The sequence below is a fragment of the Hirundo rustica genome, chromosome 3 (genome assembly GCF_015227805.2).
Source record: "Hirundo rustica isolate bHirRus1 chromosome 3, bHirRus1.pri.v3, whole genome shotgun sequence".
Classification (NCBI taxonomy): domain Eukaryota; kingdom Metazoa; phylum Chordata; class Aves; order Passeriformes; family Hirundinidae; genus Hirundo; species Hirundo rustica.
The window spans coordinates 31,424,978-31,444,841 of record NC_053452.1 but is presented as its reverse complement, the minus strand read 5'-3'; the positions used below and the strand labels follow the sequence as shown (position 1 = coordinate 31,444,841).

General features: G+C 33.3%; 1 protein-coding gene across 1 annotated transcript in view; it reads left to right on the top strand.

Moving 5' to 3' along the window:
- The window catches only part of DNAH8 (dynein axonemal heavy chain 8), a 129,423-nt gene that overhangs the window by 66,254 nt on the left and 43,305 nt on the right, over window positions 1-19,864 (top strand). Inside the window, 16 exon segments of the mRNA XM_040059978.1 lie at window positions 485-571; window positions 673-780; window positions 1,567-1,701; window positions 2,313-2,474; window positions 3,665-3,911; window positions 5,239-5,480; window positions 5,563-5,703; window positions 8,945-9,182; window positions 10,127-10,269; window positions 10,498-10,632; window positions 12,772-12,894; window positions 13,895-14,108; window positions 14,656-14,765; window positions 15,397-15,560; window positions 18,676-18,868; window positions 19,302-19,424. Coding sequence (XP_039915912.1) covers window positions 485-571; window positions 673-780; window positions 1,567-1,701; window positions 2,313-2,474; window positions 3,665-3,911; window positions 5,239-5,480; window positions 5,563-5,703; window positions 8,945-9,182; window positions 10,127-10,269; window positions 10,498-10,632; window positions 12,772-12,894; window positions 13,895-14,108; window positions 14,656-14,765; window positions 15,397-15,560; window positions 18,676-18,868; window positions 19,302-19,424 — 2,565 coding nt within the window.

The following is a 19,864-nucleotide window of genomic DNA, read 5'->3' as shown; positions in this document are numbered from 1 at the left end:
TAATATTAACATATTAATAGCTTAATAGTATTAATACTCTAACAGTATTAATGAAAAAGCTACTGTAGGGTGCAGGGAGAAAAAGAACATTCACTTAAAGAAGGAGATACAAGAAAGATATTTTTCAAGGAGCCAGGTCTTGACTAATGGGTACCTACATAGATATGTAAAAATTCTTCAGTCTCCTGGAATATTAACTTTCGGAATATGCTGCCTTTTTGCCATAGGGTTCTTGAGGCTTCATAGCAGTATTTCCTGTAATCTCATGGGCAGGAAATTTTAAAGTGTATATTTCCTATTGCCAAAGCAGATGGCAATCCAAGATTACTTTATGGGAGATTAAAATTACAATAATTGATAGGCAAGATTTCTAACTCTGAACTGCTCTAAGTATTTATACATGTATTTATTTTTATTGAACAATAAAAAGGAGGCTATTCTGACTATTGCAAATAATAGTGATGCATTATGTTTTCTATTTTAGAATCCTGGATATGCTGGACGTCAAGAACTACCAGAAAATCTTAAAGTTCAGTTTAGAAGTGTTGCAATGATGGTTCCAGATAGACAGGTAAAATTCCTGACTGAACTGAAAGGAAAAAAATGTATTTTAATTTGCTGACCTGTCTTCAGGAGAAACTAATGGAATTTCTACAAATATGTGTATTTCAGATAATTATAAGGGTTAAGCTTGCAAGCTATGGATTTATTGATAATGTGGTCTTGGCTAAAAAATTCTTTGTTCTTTATAAACTTTGTGAGGAGCAGCTCACCAAGCAGGTAATGTTATGTATTCCCTTTGTCTTTGTATTTACATAGTAAAACCTCCTATTTTGGGGTTATGCAGATTGTTTCTGAAACATCACTTCCATGCCTTTTACAAAATATTGAAGTAATTTAAATGTAATTTAAACAAATACCTCTATAAAATTTCTGAATAAATTGCCACATTAATTCATTAATATGTAGTTGTATGTGCACCTCTTTTTGTTAAAAATTATGCTTTTTCGTTAGTTGCAAGTGCATTAGGTTCTCTGTCTAAACATGTCAGCCAGACAAAAATTATCCCAGTCATATAATTTTTCTGTAAGAATTATCTAGGGTTAGGGTAAGTAATTGGAAATTGGAAACTGAAAACCACAGGAGAAAGTGTCTAGTTTGATTTAAGTTGTTCACGTCCCTATAGCACTGCCTCAATTTGAAGTCTGTGTGTTAAGATGCCTTAAGTTGAAAAGACATGGTCAAGAATTGAACTATTAGTTTTTTAGAACCATACTATTCAGAGCCATACAATTTTTTCGATATAACATGATAAATAGTAAAATCAATTAAATTTAAATTAGGAAAGAAAAACCTTATAACTCACACACATCTTCCTGAAAACGGCTTTATTATCTTTCATCTATTTGAACAGAACAACTCCTTGGCAACAGCAACCATTCCTATTTTAGCTACCTTTCCAGGCAGGACTAGTGTACCATACAATATGTAAATAAAGCTTGATATATTGATGAAATAAAGCTAGAGAAAGTGTTACTGATACATAAGCCTTCTTCCACTCTCTAGGTCCATTATGACTTTGGTCTGAGGAATATTCTTTCAGTACTGAGGACTCTTGGGGCTCAAAAGAGAGCCAGGCCAACTGAAAGCGAATTAAGTATTGTCATGAGAGGGTTAAGAGATATGAATCTTTCTAAGCTGGTAAGAATTTAACCTAATACTTAAGCACCATGTAGAGGCAAGCCTAATAGATATTTCATGGACTTTTTTAATGAGATCAGAAAAAATTTCAAACATTATTTTCTTTAAAAACTGAAATATGGTAACTTTCATGTTATCATTAAACAGCTTAGAGTTTATTAGACATGTAAAGCATGCTCATTATGCAAATGTTCAAATAGATTAATAGTGGCTTATCTCTGCATGTGACTTTCAGTGTCCTGACTTGTGCACAGATTGACTGCTGTACCATAAGTAAACTGAATCATCAATATCCACTAAATCATACTTTTAAAGATAGGATGTTCTTTCCAATACATGCTGCAAGTGGTTCACAAATCAATTTTTTATAAATAGACTCCAGTGTCTATTCAGTGGGAAATTTCCTTCAATTCTGAATTTCTCTTTTGCATGGCTTCTGGGTGACATTTTCAAAATGCTATTTTTCCTGGTAGCTGTCTGTAAGCATCTATATCTAGGAAGTATGTTGCTGTTGTTCTTTTATTCTCTGCTATAATTCTTTTATAGTTTTGATTTGGATATGTTCTTTGGATAACCATCCTTTAAACATTCAATAACATTTTTTGTTTCAGATAGATGAAGATGAGCCCTTGTTTCTCAGTCTTATCAATGATCTCTTCCCGGGGTTGCAGCTGGACAGCAGTACCTATGATGAGCTTCAGGCTGCAGTAGCGCATCAAGTTGAAGAGGCAGGGTTGGTTAACCATCCACCATGGAATCTTAAGCTTGTTCAGGTAGAACTTGTTTTTTTCTAAAATGTTCTTCGCAATCAGGAGTTAGAACAAGAACAAGAACCTGCACTGAATATGGGAAAAACTGAAGGCTTCCTTCCACACTAAGGAAGACCAATGCAAGGGACTTGTACTGTGGTGCCTGTAGATCTTCCTCCTGGACTGATACAAGCCTTTATTCAGCTTGCAGAGGAAGAACTGTATATGCTTGCTTCATCTTACAAGATTTTGACACCCAGGAGGACTACTGTCACCCTGGTTTTTCTGAGTTTTTTAAAGCCTTTTGATTGTTCATAAAATGGAGTCAGACTTTTTAGCTACTGTACAATATTAGGAGCAGTTTTCACTTTTTCTCACACATGTAACATAAACAAATCCTTTGTTTTTCATTCTCTGTCCTTTGTTTGCATATTTCTAACCTGAAAGCAATTGTAACTGACAGTTGGTCTGGCCATTTGGCTGAGGGGTGAAAACTCCAGAAGCCAATCTTCAGCCAGACCCACAAATGTATAAAAAGTACGAAATAAACAGGCAGAGGGTTCTCCGCCTTAGTTCTCAGCCTTGGCTCTCTCAGAAGAACAACTCTGCCCTGCAAAATTTCTCGTCTACGTGTGATTGCTTTGTGTGTCCCAGTCACAGACTACCACTGTTTTGTGCCATTCAGTTCATTCATACTTGTATAGGCAGACTGACGCTTCCAGAGCAAACATAATGTTAATATTAAAAGACAAATACAAAGGTCAGTGGAGAACTTTCCTGAAACTAAACCCATACACAGTTCTGGAGAAAGGGCAGTCCCTATGTCTGTTTCATATACTCCGGTTCACCACTGTAGTAATTAATCCTATTTCTGTAGCATTAATGTTTTGCTACTATTAATTTTTCCTTTTGAATAATACAGAAAACCCTTTTTCAAATCTTGTAAAACTATTTTCGGCTCCCTAAAGTTTAGTTCTGTGAACGATTTATAATAAAATTGCTCAGTGCTAGAAAGATTAGGAACTGAAAATATGTACTCTTCCACAAACACTATAATTCAGCAAATGCATGCTAAATTCAATCCTGAGCATATAACTTGTGTGTCTAATACATCTTAATCAATACTAACTGCAAGCAAAAATCTTTCCAAAGCATGTATTTATTTTGATTTTGATTTTTAAATTGAAACATTTTGTTTTGATTTTTTTAAATAGTTGTATGAAACTAATCTAGTACGTCATGGGCTGATGACACTTGGACCTAGTGGATCTGGAAAAACGACGGTCATAACTGTGTTAATGAAAGCACTCACAGAATGTGGCCAGCCTCATAAGGAAATGCGCATGAACCCCAAAGCTATTACTGCTCCTCAAATGTTTGGAAAACTAGATGCTGCAACTAATGACTGGACAGATGGAATCTTTTCTACTCTGTGGAGGAAAACGCTGAAAACCAAAAAGGGTATGTAAATATTTTTCATTTTGTATCATAGAAATGTATCTTGAATGATATATTGAAAAGATCATTGTGAATTCACAAATATTCCTCTTGAGGAAAACTATGGAGAACATATGAGATGAGATTACACCTCTTAAGAAAGGACACCAGCTTAGAGATCTATTATTTCAGTTGTATATCTACTTTTAAAAATTATAATTTTCTTGCCACTTCAGTTCTACAGTGTAGATGTGTTACTTGGAAGCTGATAAAACATAAATTAGATTAACTTATACTAATGACACTATCTTTATAATAATGTTATTTTCATGGTTTTACATACATGATTGTACATATTTATATTTCAATATTTTAGAATTTTCATACTGAAATTTCACAGTGTTTCATTTGCATCTGAAAAAATAAATATATTAAAGAAAGGGAATTCTTCTAGGGAACCTTTCTAGAAGGACGTCAATTTTAAGAGACAGTTGAATTTCTTACATTGGAAATGCGTATGTTTAATCTATGAGAAAATTTCAATATTCCAAATGAAGCCAGAATTCTAAAAATTAATTGCCAAAACATAGGAATTTTGGCAATCTATTTTATATTTCAAAGTATAAGAAAAATAACCTGATTTAAAGAGCATAGGAGTGAGCATAGGTTTCATTAACTTCAGAGGGACCTGTGAATATTCAATGTCTCTTGTTTAGTTGCTCAAAGAACCTTTAATTTAGCAACAAAATACTAAATTCCCCAACCTCCCTGTGCTGCTGGAGTAGGGTTAGAGCAGGAGGAGGAAGGAGGAAGAGTTTGATTAGGTTGCGAAGAAAGAAGTTGAATCTGGAGAAAGAAAATGGAGCTGGGTAAAGTTGTTGTTCTAGGTGTTTGTCTTTGCTTCTCAACATCCATATCTATGCTAATTTGCAATAAAATGTTTTCCAAGTTGAGTCTGTTTTGCCCATGACAGCTGTCAAGTGATCTCCATCTTTTTCTCAACCGACAATACACTTTCACTGTATTGTTTCCCTCTGTCCTGTTGAGGGAGGGTAGGGAGAGAGCAGCACAGTTTCTATCTGGTAGCCAGCCAAGGTAACAAATATTCAACACGATAAAGGTATATTTACTCCCTCATTTGCTACCAATTGTTTAAAAAAGATTTCCTTAACTAAGTATGCAATTTATTCAATAATGAGCACCCATGTAGATGGCAGAAATTACAATAAATAAGATCAATTTTTATATGATATTTAAGTTCTAAACCACCTTTTGTACGCTTGTTGTCTTGGTTTTTTTCAGCAATATGATATGAACTATTTCTCTTATTTTTTTTTTTTTTTTCCCCCAGGTGAAAATGTGTTTCTGGTTTTAGATGGTCCTGTAGATGCAATCTGGATTGAGAATTTAAATTCAGTTTTGGATGATAACAAGACCCTCACTCTTGCAAATGGAGATCGAATTCCTATGTCTCCGTCGTGTAAACTGTTATTTGAGGTCCACAACATTGAGAACGCATCTCCAGCAACAGTTTCTCGAATGGGTATGGTCTTCATCAGTTCTTCTGTCCTCAGCTGGAGACCAATATTGCAGGTAAGATAATTATTCCTGGCTGCTCCTTATTATACCTTGCTATACATTTTATGCAGAACATAATTGTGGATGTTTTTTTCAGGCATGGCTGAAAAAACGCAGTGCTCAAGAAGCTGAACTTTTGCAAAGTTTGTATGACAGAATCTTTGAACCAGCATATACATATATGAAACTAAATCTTAACCCCAAAATGGAGCTCCTGGAATGTAACTACATTATGCAGGTAAAACAGATACTGTAAGTCTGTATGAATTGACTGACAATAGTAAAAGTGAAGAAATAGCAAGGAGAACATTTGATAGCCGTAAAATTTAATTTGAAAGTATTGCCTCCTGACAAAGAAAAGCTCAAAATCAATATTTGTTTCTTGGGCAATATAAGAGGAAGCGTGAAGATGTGCAGAAGAAAATTTTTCCTCTCTGTATTATTTCATACCTAGGCTAGTCTCCTAATGACTGGAATTTGCAGGCTTCAATATATATCAGGAAGTGTATGTTTAATAAGCTGCTGGATTCATTTTGGTTCTTTTATTACCAAAATATTTTGATAAGGGTCACTGTATCTCTACTGGCAGTGTCAGCAGAGAGAGAGAAGAAGAATTCTATTTTTTTATCTTCAGATGTAATAGGTGTAATTCTGTCCATCAACTCTTTCAAGGTCAATGTAGTAATTTTTTCTGCTTCTTTCCTATCAGTTGGAATTCTCCCTTGAGTGGAGTCCAAGCTATAACAGTGATTTATTAATGATATGAATATGTGTTTGGTAGATTTTGCAAGACTGCCAGTCCTGTACTGCACATCTCCAGTTGATTTGTTTATGAGTCTGTTGTCATCCACAGAGTCTAAGTTTCCAGCCTTTTCATTTTTCCATGTAATCTCCCTTTTATTTTGACACACTCATAAAAAAATCAGTGGTGCCCTTGAACAAGAGTCTAGACAAGATGATATTTTGGATAGCACTCCAGTGTAATATTAAACTACCAAATCTGCACCCAGTATTTTTTTGCTGCTCATTAGAGAGTTAGTTTCTGATTTTCTAGATTGTGAAGTATTTTACTGCAAACTAATAGCCACAGTAAATGCCAGAGAGCTTATCTGTGGAGTATCAAATGCAAGTAGAGTGTCTTTAGAGTCAAAGTTCCCAGGCAGAAACAATTGAACTAACCATTTTATGATGTGCAATGAACAGCATTTTTGAGATAGGTATTATTTTTCTTCTACATTTCTTATCTGTGAAACCTCTGACTGAACTGAGCTTGTCTTCATAGAAGATTTCTCCTGTGATCAAAAGTTTCTGTTATTTTTGATTAGCACCTGTTAGGAAGTGTCAGCAAGTCAGTGCTCTATTCATGATGCTTGATCAGGGAAATATTTCCCTGATTTAAGCTGTATTGAATGTTTCTTTGTGTGAATGAAAATCTCTAGTAAATTGCTGTCATATCTGTGACAAAGTAAATAACTCTTAGCAGGTCTCCATGCTTGTGTTATCTAAGAGCCAGTGATGCTAGAGATTTTTACCCTACTCATACCTTAAAATCCCAGCTTTGCCATAAATGGTCTCTGTGCAGAAGCCCTGTCCCTTCTGATTTTTTGGGTCTTGTCTCTTTAGCAATTGTAGGATTCAGGACATGCTGCTTCTGTTTAGTTCATGCATTTTCAAAAATTCAACCAAATCAAAGCAGTTGCATGTGGCAGACTTGTATTTGAGTTCCAAAGCTGAGTTTTGGATATTCACCGAAACATGCACGTTTACCTGATTATGTGCCATTTGTTAGCATTCACAAGCTGCCTATTCATGTACAACAGCTTTATAATGGTTTCATATAAATCTCATCTCACCTTTGCTTTCTTCCTTGTATTTTCCACTGACTTTCTAACTCTTTATGCATCCTCTGGTCCACTTCATTAGTAGAAAAATATCATTTACCTTAGGAGATTCAGCACTAGTTTTTTTGTTTAGAGTTATCCTGCCTCACGAGCCTATTGGAAAAGTCAGTAAACTTGTAGCTAAAGGAGATCTGATTGATATAGTCTGCATGAAGCATCAAAGGTGTTTGTCATCATTTTTTACCAGGCATGAATGCTAAATAGTCATAGCAGAAGATAGGAGTTTCATTTCTAGATAAATAGTGTACTGGAAGATAGGAACTGTGTGATTGGATTATCAGTTCTTAGGAAGGACAGAGGTTATCACTGATCCTGAGGCACTTTTGCTGGGATCAGTGCTGTTCAAAATGTTCATAAACAATTTGGAAAAGTTTTAGGTGAAGAAATTTATTGACAATATTAGATTATTCAGGGTATTAAGGACAAAACTACTAACCATGAAGAACTGTAGAGAGACTTTATGAGACTGAGTAAATAGGTAATAAAATGGCAAATGAAATTCAGTGAAGATAAGCATGAAGGAGTTCACACAGGAGGAAAACAAACTGTTCAATGCCATGAATAGCAGACCTATGGGACATCTTGCCAAAGGTTGTAATAGACAATAAAAATTTATGTAGGCTCAAGACCAGTCTTGCTATTTTCAGGGTGGAAAAAATCATATGAGATTATAAAAGCAGTATAAGTGTGTATTGTTCAGAAAGTCACAAGCTGAAGAGGGAACCAACCAGAAGTTCTATCCCAGCACCACCATAAGCCAAGAGAGATTTTTTTCTTTTATTCTTCTCCACTTTTGGCCACTGTTGCAAATGAGATGCTGGGCAAACATTAGAAGTATCCCACTCCAAGCATGAGATGCAAGACAGCATAAAGAGTACTAATTCCGAGAGCTGACTGAAAATCTGTTTCGCTGTTAAAAAGATGTATTTTGAAACAGTATACTGCACACTGCCTCATATAGAAGGAGAGTACAAGTGGGGTTGCCTAAGACAGTCAAACATCCAAATTCATAAGCAGCATCACAGTATTGTAGATAACCAGTTACTATTTTTTCTAGAATCTGGACCCCAGTTCCTTAGAAACAGAGTGAAACAATCACATAATAGAATAATCTATTTTTTAAAAGATGAAAAAACATAAGTTAATGTGATAAATACATAAATTGTATCATAATTGATATAAACATATCAGACAGATGCTGAAAATTCTTCCATGCTTAAAAATGGAAAGAAATGGCTAGACTTTGCCTTTCTTTGAGTCCTGAATATGATAAAAGCCCTTAAAAAGCTGTTTTGTTACCCTAGCTCATAAATGACATTTATTTTGTAGGCATAATTTAAGATGATAACTGATGATCAAATTACCTAAGTGATTTTGAAAATTATGTTACATTTTATATAGCTATCTTTAATAAATTTTATTGGGTTTGTTGTTCTGATTTTTATGTTTGCGGTTTTTTTGTAATCTGTATCGATTTCAATTTTGAATACATTTAAATAATGCATGTGCATACATATATAGGTAAATAAAAAGTGATTATGTAATATTTTCTAAATGCATATTTTACAATATTTTCAGTCTATTAATCTACTAGAGGGCTTGATTCCATTGAAGGAAGAACGTGGTGTATCAACTGTACAACTTCTGCATAAATTGTTCAACTTTGCAATAATGTGGAGTTTAGGTGCCCTTCTGGAGCTGGACAGTCGAGATAAACTTGAAGCCTTCATTAGGGCTCATGATAATAAATTAGACTTGCCAAAAATCCCTCGTGGCAGCAATCAGACGATGTATGAGTTTTATGTTACTGATCGTGGTAAGAAAAAGAACAACTATTGTTTTTTAAACTGTCGTTTTAAAACTCTCTTACTGCTTTAGTCCTTGTTATACCATCCTATGGGTTGAGGTTTTTAGACAGTGTAGAACCAGCACATCTGTGGATGTGAGAAGACAGAGACAAGACACAGAGTGCTCATTGCTAACATTTTATTATTTCTTTTTAATTCCCTTCTTACAAATTACTTTTCTATTAATTTAGCCAGCCTAAAATTTGTAGATAATTTGTGCTTAGACTGGTTTAGTTTAGCTTAATATTATTGTATGCTTAATTTTCTTACAGGTGGTAGCTTTTGTTAAAGGAATAAAATCTGATTTAATTTTGCTAAGTAATTATTATTCATGTCTAATAACTGGTCATAAATCTGAAAGGTTATAGAATTAGAAGAATATAAGAATATTGAGATATTTTGATTCTTGATATTTTGAATAGTGTGCTATATTCTAGAACAATTTTTTTATCACAAACAACCATTCTCACAAAAATCTTACTGTTATGACAGAGTATGTTCTCTTCTGAAGAAATTAATTCTTCTTGTATCCAGATTAATTTTTTTTTCCCAACAGCACTGATTTAGTGTACACATATGCAATCTATATTGCAACGTTCTGTAATTTATTACCAGCAGTGTGAAAATTAGTTTCTAGGTGAACATTCTTTACAGTTTTTATTTAGATAAGAATGTATAAATTTAATAAATATGTCTACATTTAGTAGGACTGTAGACTAATTTCAGGTCATGACTAAGAATGGCCATTGTTAGGTGCATTTCAGACAGATTAGAGAAAATTTATCCTGTTGTGTTATTCTACCCATAACAGCTATTTTAAAAATTATTTAATTAACAAAATATTGAATGTATTGAACATGATCAGATTTTTTTTTTTTTTTTTTTTTTTTTTTTTTTTTTTTTTTCCCCCCAGGGGCCTGGGAACACTGGAGTAATAGAGTTCAGGAATTTGTTTATCCAACAGATCACGTCCCAGATTATGCATCTATTCTGGTTCCAAATGTTGATAATACCAGAACTCAGTTTTTGATAAATACAATTGCAAAACAAAAGAAAGTAAGTACAGGATTACATATTTTAGTATATATCTACCATATAAAATAAATAGAAAACTACTCAAAAATAACTAGATGTTACCATTGTTCTTCATGATTTTCTCTAGTCATTGCTTCCCAGGTGCATCATTATATTGTTTCATTTTAATTTTCTTAACATGGATCCTCTGTAATGCATATATAAATATAAGTTTTGATATTACTTATGTGGTTTAAATATCTATTGCAGGCTGTTTTGCTCATAGGAGAACAGGGAACTGCAAAGACAGTCATGATTAAAGGATATATGAAGAGATATGACCCAGAAGAGCATTTGTCAAAAAGTCTAAACTTTTCATCTGCCACAGAACCATATATGTTTCAGGTAAAAATATAGATTTTAAATAATCTTGCATATCATTTCCTTGCTAAGTGTATAAAGGCTACTTAATTCTGATGATAAGTGATTTAGAATTAAATTCTAAAGGATCTTTTTAATCTATGTCACTTCAACATTTCAGAAAATTCTATTAAAAACAATTTTTATGGATCAGAGTTCAATATAGCCACTCACATAGAGAAACATATATTCATGATTGCTGGGTGGTTTTTCATTTTGTAATTCTAAGAATCAATTTTTTTTGCTAAAGACTTTTGATTTTCTTTTTAGATTTTTGTTTATACTTCAGGGGTTTTCTGATTCTTTAGAATGCAGTGTCAATTTTAATTTTTGTTAAATAGAGAACAGATTTCAACTTTTAGATAATTTTATTTTTCCTCGGCTCAGGACTAACTACAGCATCAGAAATTGAATCTTTAAAGACCTCTAGCCTGACAACTTTGTAGAAATTTCTCTTTCCCAATGTAACTGGTAAAAATCCATATAAATAGAAAAAAATGCTGTACATCCTTTTTCCTAGTGATTGAAAGGAAGTTTTATAACACTATGGTATGATTTGATATTATTTATTTGCTAGGATGTGATTCTTTATGTCAAATTGGCTTCATTACCAATTCAATGCAATGAACTCATGGTGATGAGCCCCTGGCAGGAAAAAGAATTCATTTTCGAATATTTCTTGATTGAAAAATCTACTAGTGGGATTGGTCTTACAAACTCCCTTCCAAAGTTAGGCATCTTTTTTAAGAAGCTAATGTAAATGTTATTAAGAAAATGGTGAAAAATAATAGATTAGAAATAATAGATTTAAAAAAAAAAAAAAAAAAAAAATTCCAGACCCACAGAATGGCTGCTGAGTTTTTCCCAGCAGGTATTCTTATGTGTAAGATCTCTGGTCATGATTTGTTTCAAAATGAGACAGAATAAGGCAGGCAGCCATCCTTTCGTGCATGCAAAGCTTATTGAGCAGTCAGTATCTCTGTCCCAGATGCCTTTACTAAGCATATTGTGGGTCCTTAGAACATTATTGGAAACAAATCCCAGACTTGCTCATCTCTGGTACAGAGGCTGTGTGAGAGGACCTTAGTGTGTCTTGTCTCTGCTGCAGTCTTGCAGCCCCTCAGAGGAGAGGCTCCCGTAGCAGAGAGTTAGATCAACACGTGGTTCACTCTGCTGGTTTCCGATGGAGAGATGAAGCAGAAAAGCAGGTGAAGCGCTTCTAATCACTTGAAAGAGTTACACTCAAGACTTTTTTTTTTTTTTTTTTTTTTTTTTTTTTTTTTTTTAAATTTTGAGTCACCATTCTGAGGCTATTTGAAATGTTATGTGATTTTGGATGCATCAGACTTGCTACAAAGGTCTTGATTTCTTATGTAATCACTTATCAGTTTCTTTTTTTTACCTTAATCACATATTCTCTGTATGTCTGTATCTTAAAATACTCATCAATATCCTGTTGTAAAAATGGGACAAAAGCATTGGACAAAAGATCTGTCTATTTTCTGTTTCAAAAATACTATTAATACTTTTATCTTTATGACAGTATATGCTACATTACTCACATAGGGCGAAATTTGTGCTTTTATAGAGAACACATTACTTGTCTAAGGAAAAGATCTGGTACCATCTTGTAAGGTGGTTTTTTTCTGTCATTGTTTATGTATCTTTAGAAAGACTGTAGAGCTGTAGAACTTTGAAGAAACATTTCAGTTATATATATCAATCTTGTCTATTGCTTCCTCTTTCTTGCCACCAGAATACTAAAACTTTGCATTACATCCATCACAAGACACCTCTGAAATCATAACTAAAGGAATTGAATTTGCCTCCACGTGCTCTGCAGTTGTATTGCAAATATTAAACAAGTGATATTAGTTAGGGAAATGTAAATGCTGAAAATGAAATAATAATTTCTAAGTTTGGAAACTTTTTTAAAACCTCTGATAGAGGTGGATTGCAGGACAGGAGCTGGATTCCTTAGGAACTGGGTTCCTTAATACTAGAATTAAAGATGAAACTGCTAACAAAAGGAGGGAATCATTGGCTGAGTGCTGTAGCAGGTTTTTCAACAACTTATTTTAAATACTATTGCTTTAGATATGAGAACTTTCTTTACCTTTTTAGAGGACAATAGAGAGTTATGTGGACAAACGTGTTGGAAGTACTTATGGACCTCCTGGGGGCAGAAAGATGACTATTTTTATTGATGATATCAATATGCCATTTATCAATGAATGGGGAGATCAGGTAAACTTTTTTCATATTTACTACTTATTCTCAAATTGTTGTGCTTTTTATATATATACACATGGGAATCAACAGACTTCTTAAATATTTTAATTAACTGTTAATTATTGGAAATGCTTTAAAATTTTAGTACACTGACTCACACAAAAAAAGAGAGCAAATTACATTTACTGATGAGACGTGTAATATAATGATTCCATATTTTACATAATCTCCACTTCCTTATTTTTTTAAAACTAAACAAAAATCAGCACGGTACTAAAGCAGCATATTATCAATTTCAGAATAGCATTAATCTGAGAGCACCAATAAACAAATTTCTGGCAAGAGAAAGGCCAATACCTTGGAGAGAGAAATAAAGGCTATGAAAAATTCAAGGACTCCAATATGGTCTTGCATTATGGCCCCAAGACATGGCTCAAATGTTTTGGATGGGATAATGGTTTGTGATTAGTGACATGTCACATACTATGTTGGTTTTGGTGGGGTATGTGAGCACTTACATGAGGCTTGCTGAATATCATTGGAGCACTTGCTATGGGGCAAACTATGGAGCTGTGGAGTGGAATGAAGAGTGAATGACCTTTCCAAAAGAAGCATAAAAGAAAGAATCGGTTGTTTTGCTTCAAAGGTCGCCCAAGAGCAAGCCGAAAAGCATAGCTGGAACATCTGTAGCTGAATTTCCAGCAAAAAAATAAGGAATAAAACATTTTTTCCCCCAGTTCATTTCTTAAATTTTGTTTAGCTCAAAAGAATACAAACCAATTTTCTTGACATTATATGGCAGTAGAGATCTGAAACACTTTTCCTGCCATTTAAAATCACATAAACCAAAATCTTCCATATGACTAAGGAAGATAGTTTAATATGTTTTTAGATTAAGGTAACAATATCTTTCTATGAATGAGTAGAATGACAAAAAAGAAGTTAACTTATCATGGTGTATATTCTTCTTTTCTTACATGAATTTCTAATTTGTACAACTTGCATAAATTCCCAGATAACAAATGAAATTGTCCGTCAGATGATGGAAATGAGAGGAATGTACAGCTTGGATAAACCTGGAGACTTCCTTACAATTGTAGATGTACAAATAATAGCAGCAATGATACATCCTGGAGGAGGCCGTAATGATATTCCCCAGCGTTTAAAAAGACAGTTCTGTGTATTCAATTGTACATTGCCATCCAACACATCCATCGACAAAATTTTTGGTACTTTTTTCTCTTGTTTTAATACAATTTCTTTCCCTTTGTCATGGGCTTAAAATTTATAAAAGTATTCTTTCTTTCTCACTTTCATCATGCAAATTCAGAGTTCTTCCAGTAAAAGAACTGAAGCTGTGGTACAGCAAAAATAATGCTGTGGAAGAGAAATTAAACCCTTTGAATGCTTGTCTTTCTAATTTTGGACAAACACATATTAAGAAAGTAATGCCATTTTCTGGAAGACTATGAGCACTGCTATTTCTGTGTAGATTAACATTCCACCTCTCAACTGTCCGAAATGCTCTTTGTTGCTAAATTTCTCCATTCTGGTATCTCTGTCAATACAGAATATGGCAGAAAGCCAGCACTTACTGCCCAATATTTCTGTACCAATTCAGAAAAGCCATAGAAAACAGTGAAAAATAATTTCATCTGTAATTTTAAATTATAATTTACCAAATAATGTTTTAAATTAGCACCTATTTGTCTTGCTCATGACCTACCTTATTCTATCCTACAAGCCAAGATTGTTTATTGTATCTTGTATTTTCAGGTATTATTGCCACTGGATACTTCCATCCCTGTAGAGAATTTAGCTCTGAAGTATGTGATATGGTGGAAAAATTGGTACCAACAGGAAGAATATTGTGGCAGCGGACAAAGGTATAAATTCAAGGAAAGTTTGATCTCTGAATAGAGTGACTATTAGTTTACTTTAGGCAACTATTCCCTAAGATCATATCTCTAAGAAAAACCCAAACAAAAAAACAAACCACCCCACCCCCTCAAAAAAAAAAGGAAAAGTAAATATTAAAAATATAAATATATATATATATATATATAAAAAATCAGAGGATAGGCTACAATGTTTTTGAGATGAATCTGGAAAATGTCAGATTTCAGTATACGAGACAGATGAATGGAAATATCAGTCCATTCATTCCTATAAGTTGATTCAGGTTACCCATAGCTGTAATCTCCATAGCTGAGGAATAGGGAGTGAAATTCTTTATAAGTTATTATTTTTAATTTATAGAGCCAGAGCAACATGTGAAAAAATTACATGTTGTAAGTCTTGATGTTCTACATTTAGTGATAGAATCTGCTTTCAAACAATTAGATATCCTTGGTGACCTCTTATAAAGAGTTTTCCCACAGTGTTATGTGTGAAAATTAGTATTTTTGTTATTTGTATGTTTTATATGTGTTATTAATTACAAAGTTATAAATTTAAATTATTATTGATTCTTTCTAGGTGTTACTGATTTTGAATATTAACAATATTTCTCTTTAGGCAAAGATGTTACCTACACCATCTAAATTCCACTATATCTTCAACCTTCGAGACCTTTCTAGAATTTGGCAGGGAATGTTAACTATAAAGGCAGAAGAATGCAAAACGAGCACTGTTGTCCTAAGACTGTTCAAACATGAATGTACCAGAGTAATTGCTGACAGGTATAATAATGATAACATTTTATATTTAGTAGATTTAGCCATTTACTTAATTTGTCCTCCTGTAAAACCTCTAAGTATTATAAATCTTATTAGGCCATGATGAAAAAATTTATATTATTTTGCATACAGTCTGCATTGGGGTATCATTCCTACAAATACCATGGTACCTACTGATAAGTTAACCTAGTAACAGAATGGAAAACATCAAAACATCTACATATTATATATTTTAACCTATTTTTTCCCCCTTTGGCTGCAGCTGATTCCACTGCAGAAAAGAGAATTTTATGGTTTCCTAAATTTATATACATAGGATAATTTAAAATTCCTTTGCTCTCCTCACACACACATACACACACACACACACACACACACACACACACACACACACACACACAAAAAAAAAAAAAAAAAAAAAAAAAAAAAAAAAAAGCAGCAGGATTGCATGCTTATTCCTAAAAATTAGCTCATTTCCTATAAACCTCTTTCAAAATATCCATAAAGCAGATACAGCTATGCCCTGCATGTCTTGGAGACCAGTATTATTTTTCTGTTCATTGTGTTTCAATTTCTTGTGAATTTATAGATGTACCACTACAGCTGCTGCTAAAAACCTGACTACTACTCTGAGTAGTTATAATTAATACAATTTTTTCTTACTCTGATGCTCTGAGGAATAGCATTCATGATTTTTATAAAGTAATATTTTATACTTAAAGCATTAAATTTAAAGATTGACTCTTAAAAATAGTTATGTCTATTTTCTTACACTTCATTGATTTTATAAAACTACCACAAAGTGAAAGGAATGGCAAATATTTTGCCATGGACACAAGAGGGCATTTTAGAGTGCTTTTGCTTTTAGTTACACCTAAAAGGTTTTGAATTGAAAAGTGATCAGGCGTTACGTGCCATGACCAGAATGTTTTCAGTATTCAACAGAGCTGCAAAACCTTAAAATGGAATTTATGTACTTTAAGATACTGACTACAATAAATGCAATCTGGTGAAGCTGATTTGGCATGGTAACAGGCAAGAAAAATACATAATGATTGCATTGTATTCTAGCAGGGTCAGCCTTAATCATATTATTCAGTTAACTTGTCAATGTAAAGGAAAGAGGTATATATATTTATAAAGAATAATAAGAGGTCCATATATAAAGACACATAAAGAGTTCTAGCTCTGTTTTTTAAATGCAAGAGGGACAAAGTGAGATTCTCCTAAGTATATGTTGGTATGTGGACTTTAACATATATTCAGTTGAAACAGAAAAAAACCCAAGATGTAAAACTTAGAGATGAATTGCACACTGCCAAAACTAGTGGATTAAACAACTGCCTTCATTTCATGCAAATGTTAGAAACAATTCCAAACAAAACATAGACCATTGTCAAAAAGTTTTGGTTACCATCCTTGCCTGTATCTTCTAGAATGCCTCATTGTCTGTCATCAGAGCTCTGAGTCAGCTGACAGAACCCATCTCTTTTTTCCCCAGAAGGTGCCTTAACAAACTTAGGAGCCAAGGAAGATTGCTGTTATCACCAGTTTCAACATCCCACATGAACCATAATCTTGCTCACTTTCTCCATTCTCCTAAGATACATAAGCTGAGTTCAGAGGGTGCATACAGGCAATGTAAAAGTAAATCTTATCCATCAGCTGTCAAGAACATAAAAACAAAGGCCAGACTTTTCTGCTTAGAGAAATAGTTATTTCTCTGTGATCATTGAAAGCCCATCCACTGCAAAATATTAGCACTGATGATATTTCTAACTGGCTTATAATTTCTATCTGTCTGAATTATCATATATTATACATATTTGATAAAATTTATGTCTCTACATTTTTATGTGTAAGAGTGCTGTTGATATGAGACGGGGGAAAATGTTTAATTTAAAGCTAGGATCTGCCCTACTAAGGCAAAAGTATCATAGAGAATCATACAGTGTATCATTTTCTGCTTTAAAACTGGGAGCAATATCACTGGCATTTATTGATATATTCACATATGTTTTTAATTTGTTGTGGTAAATTTAAAAATGCATGGAAGTTATGTATTTGTACAGATATGTTATATATTAGAAAGAGGGAGAGAGTAGTCATGCATTCCCTGTTTCTATGATACTTTTAAATTTCCTAATGATTAATATTATAATGTCATTTCTAAAGACCTCTAACAAAGTGATGTAATGCACATCTAGGCTGTCTCTATAACAGTTCTTCAATTTAGCTTGTCTTATTTGAAAACTCACAGCACTGGGCTTCTTCATGCTTGTTCTACTTTCTTCTCAGTTGTATCACTGAAAAGAAGTAAATATATGGAAATGATTTTTTTCTGTACTTGGACATTCACAGTTTGAATTAACTTTTTCTGTGGATGAGGTGGTTCTTGTCTTTTACTCCTAGGTAGCATTCTTCATTGCTTCACTGATAGACATAAGCAGAGTAGTCGACGGTCTGATCTGTATTAAAATCAGAATGAATCTGTTAAGAGAAACAGATAAAGTTGTTGACACAATTAAATGTAGTCACTACATGTATATGTTTCCAGACTTTAATTAGTCCCCTCAACCCCAATGTGTATTCCTCTCTGCTAATCACAAGGTTTTGTGTAAGAAGTGTTGAGAATGGAGTCAGGTTGTAGTGGCATATAGTACCTTCCTTTCACTATTCCTTGTCTAATTGAAGTTTCATAGGCAGTGTTATGATACCATAAATTATGCTGTTCTACTGCAGGCTGGAAGATGATAAGGCTCACTTAGCCATGGTTATTTGGGAAAGCATTCACCCTTTTTCATCCTCTTTTATCTGAAAAATTACATGGTCTGTCATTGTCTCAGTCTTCGTGAAAGTTGGAAAATCAAATTGTTTTGTTTTATATTTCATGTCACTGACTATTACACTTTATAGTATGGAAGCATTTGATTTTTGTGAATGTTGCCTAATCCATTTCTGTGACTACTCTGTAGTACATATTTTCTAATATGAATTTTTCTTTAAAATGTTACAAGGTTCTTTTTGTTTTAGTTTTTTTCTTAGTATTTCGTTACCTGTTTTCTCTCTATATAACTAGAAATGTTTTTTGAAATTTGTACTGATTTATGTTTTTCAGGTTTAATACACCCGAAGATACAGCCTGGTTTGAACAAACTATTGATAAAACAATTGAGGAATATGTGGAGGCAGATTTAAGCGAAGTTCTCCAGTCTGAACCATATTTTGTAGATTTTTTACGGGATGAGCCTGAAGCAACTGGTGAAGAACCAGAAGATGTTGAGCTTGAAGCACCAAAAATTTATGAGGAGGTATTTCATTTTACGCATCAAATGCTAGGCACAAAAGTTTTTATTTAATTATGATGGGTGTTATATTGCTGAATTCATACAATACAGAAAGTTTTGCTGAATAGCTACCATATTTTTTGTGAAAATGTATCTAGATTTTCCTGGTTAGTATGCTATAATTAAATCAATCATTTTAGTGATGTTAGATTTAATAATGACATATAAATGTGGTCTATTTTTAATGTTCTCCTTGCTTCTTTTTCTTCTTTCACCATTAGCAAAAAATTTCCACTCAAACATAACTACAATAATTATGGTGAATTGGCAAGACAATATCATTACGCATGGCCAATACATAAAACTGAAGTTTGTGTAAAAATATCGGGGGGGCGGGAGGGTAAAATTCTGAAGTGCCCTACTACTGTTGTTACAGACTTTTTTACTTTTTTTTCAGATTCCAAGCTATGAATTCCTTTGTAACAAATTGCGGGCATATCAGTCACAATACAATGAAAATATCAGAGGGTCATTTCTTGATTTGGTGTTTTTCAAGGATGCAATGACACATCTTATTAAGGTTTGGTATTGCTACTTTTTTAGTTGTTTAACTATTGTAACAGTCTTCTTTATTTGGACAGGCTATTCTTAGAGAGCACATTGTGAAAAGCTGTTCTTACCCCCAAACTGATTTGCCATCTTTGCAAAGATGTCATTTTCAAGAACTAGGAAATAGCCACAGTCATTTTACCTGTTTCCATGTTTTATAATAAATTTCTTATTTAAATATCTGTTTAAACTTCTATGTATTCAGACAGATTAAGATTTTCCTCAATAGGAAAGGTGAGACCATAAATAAAAATATTTATATTGTCTATATAAAATTATTTTTAATAATTTAGAATTCAGAGAACACTTCAAATGTATCTGTACCTTACAGGGGGAAAAGACAACCTGAGGTAGAATCTGATTGGATGATAGATGTGAAAGGAATTACAAATTAGGGTTGCAATGGAATCA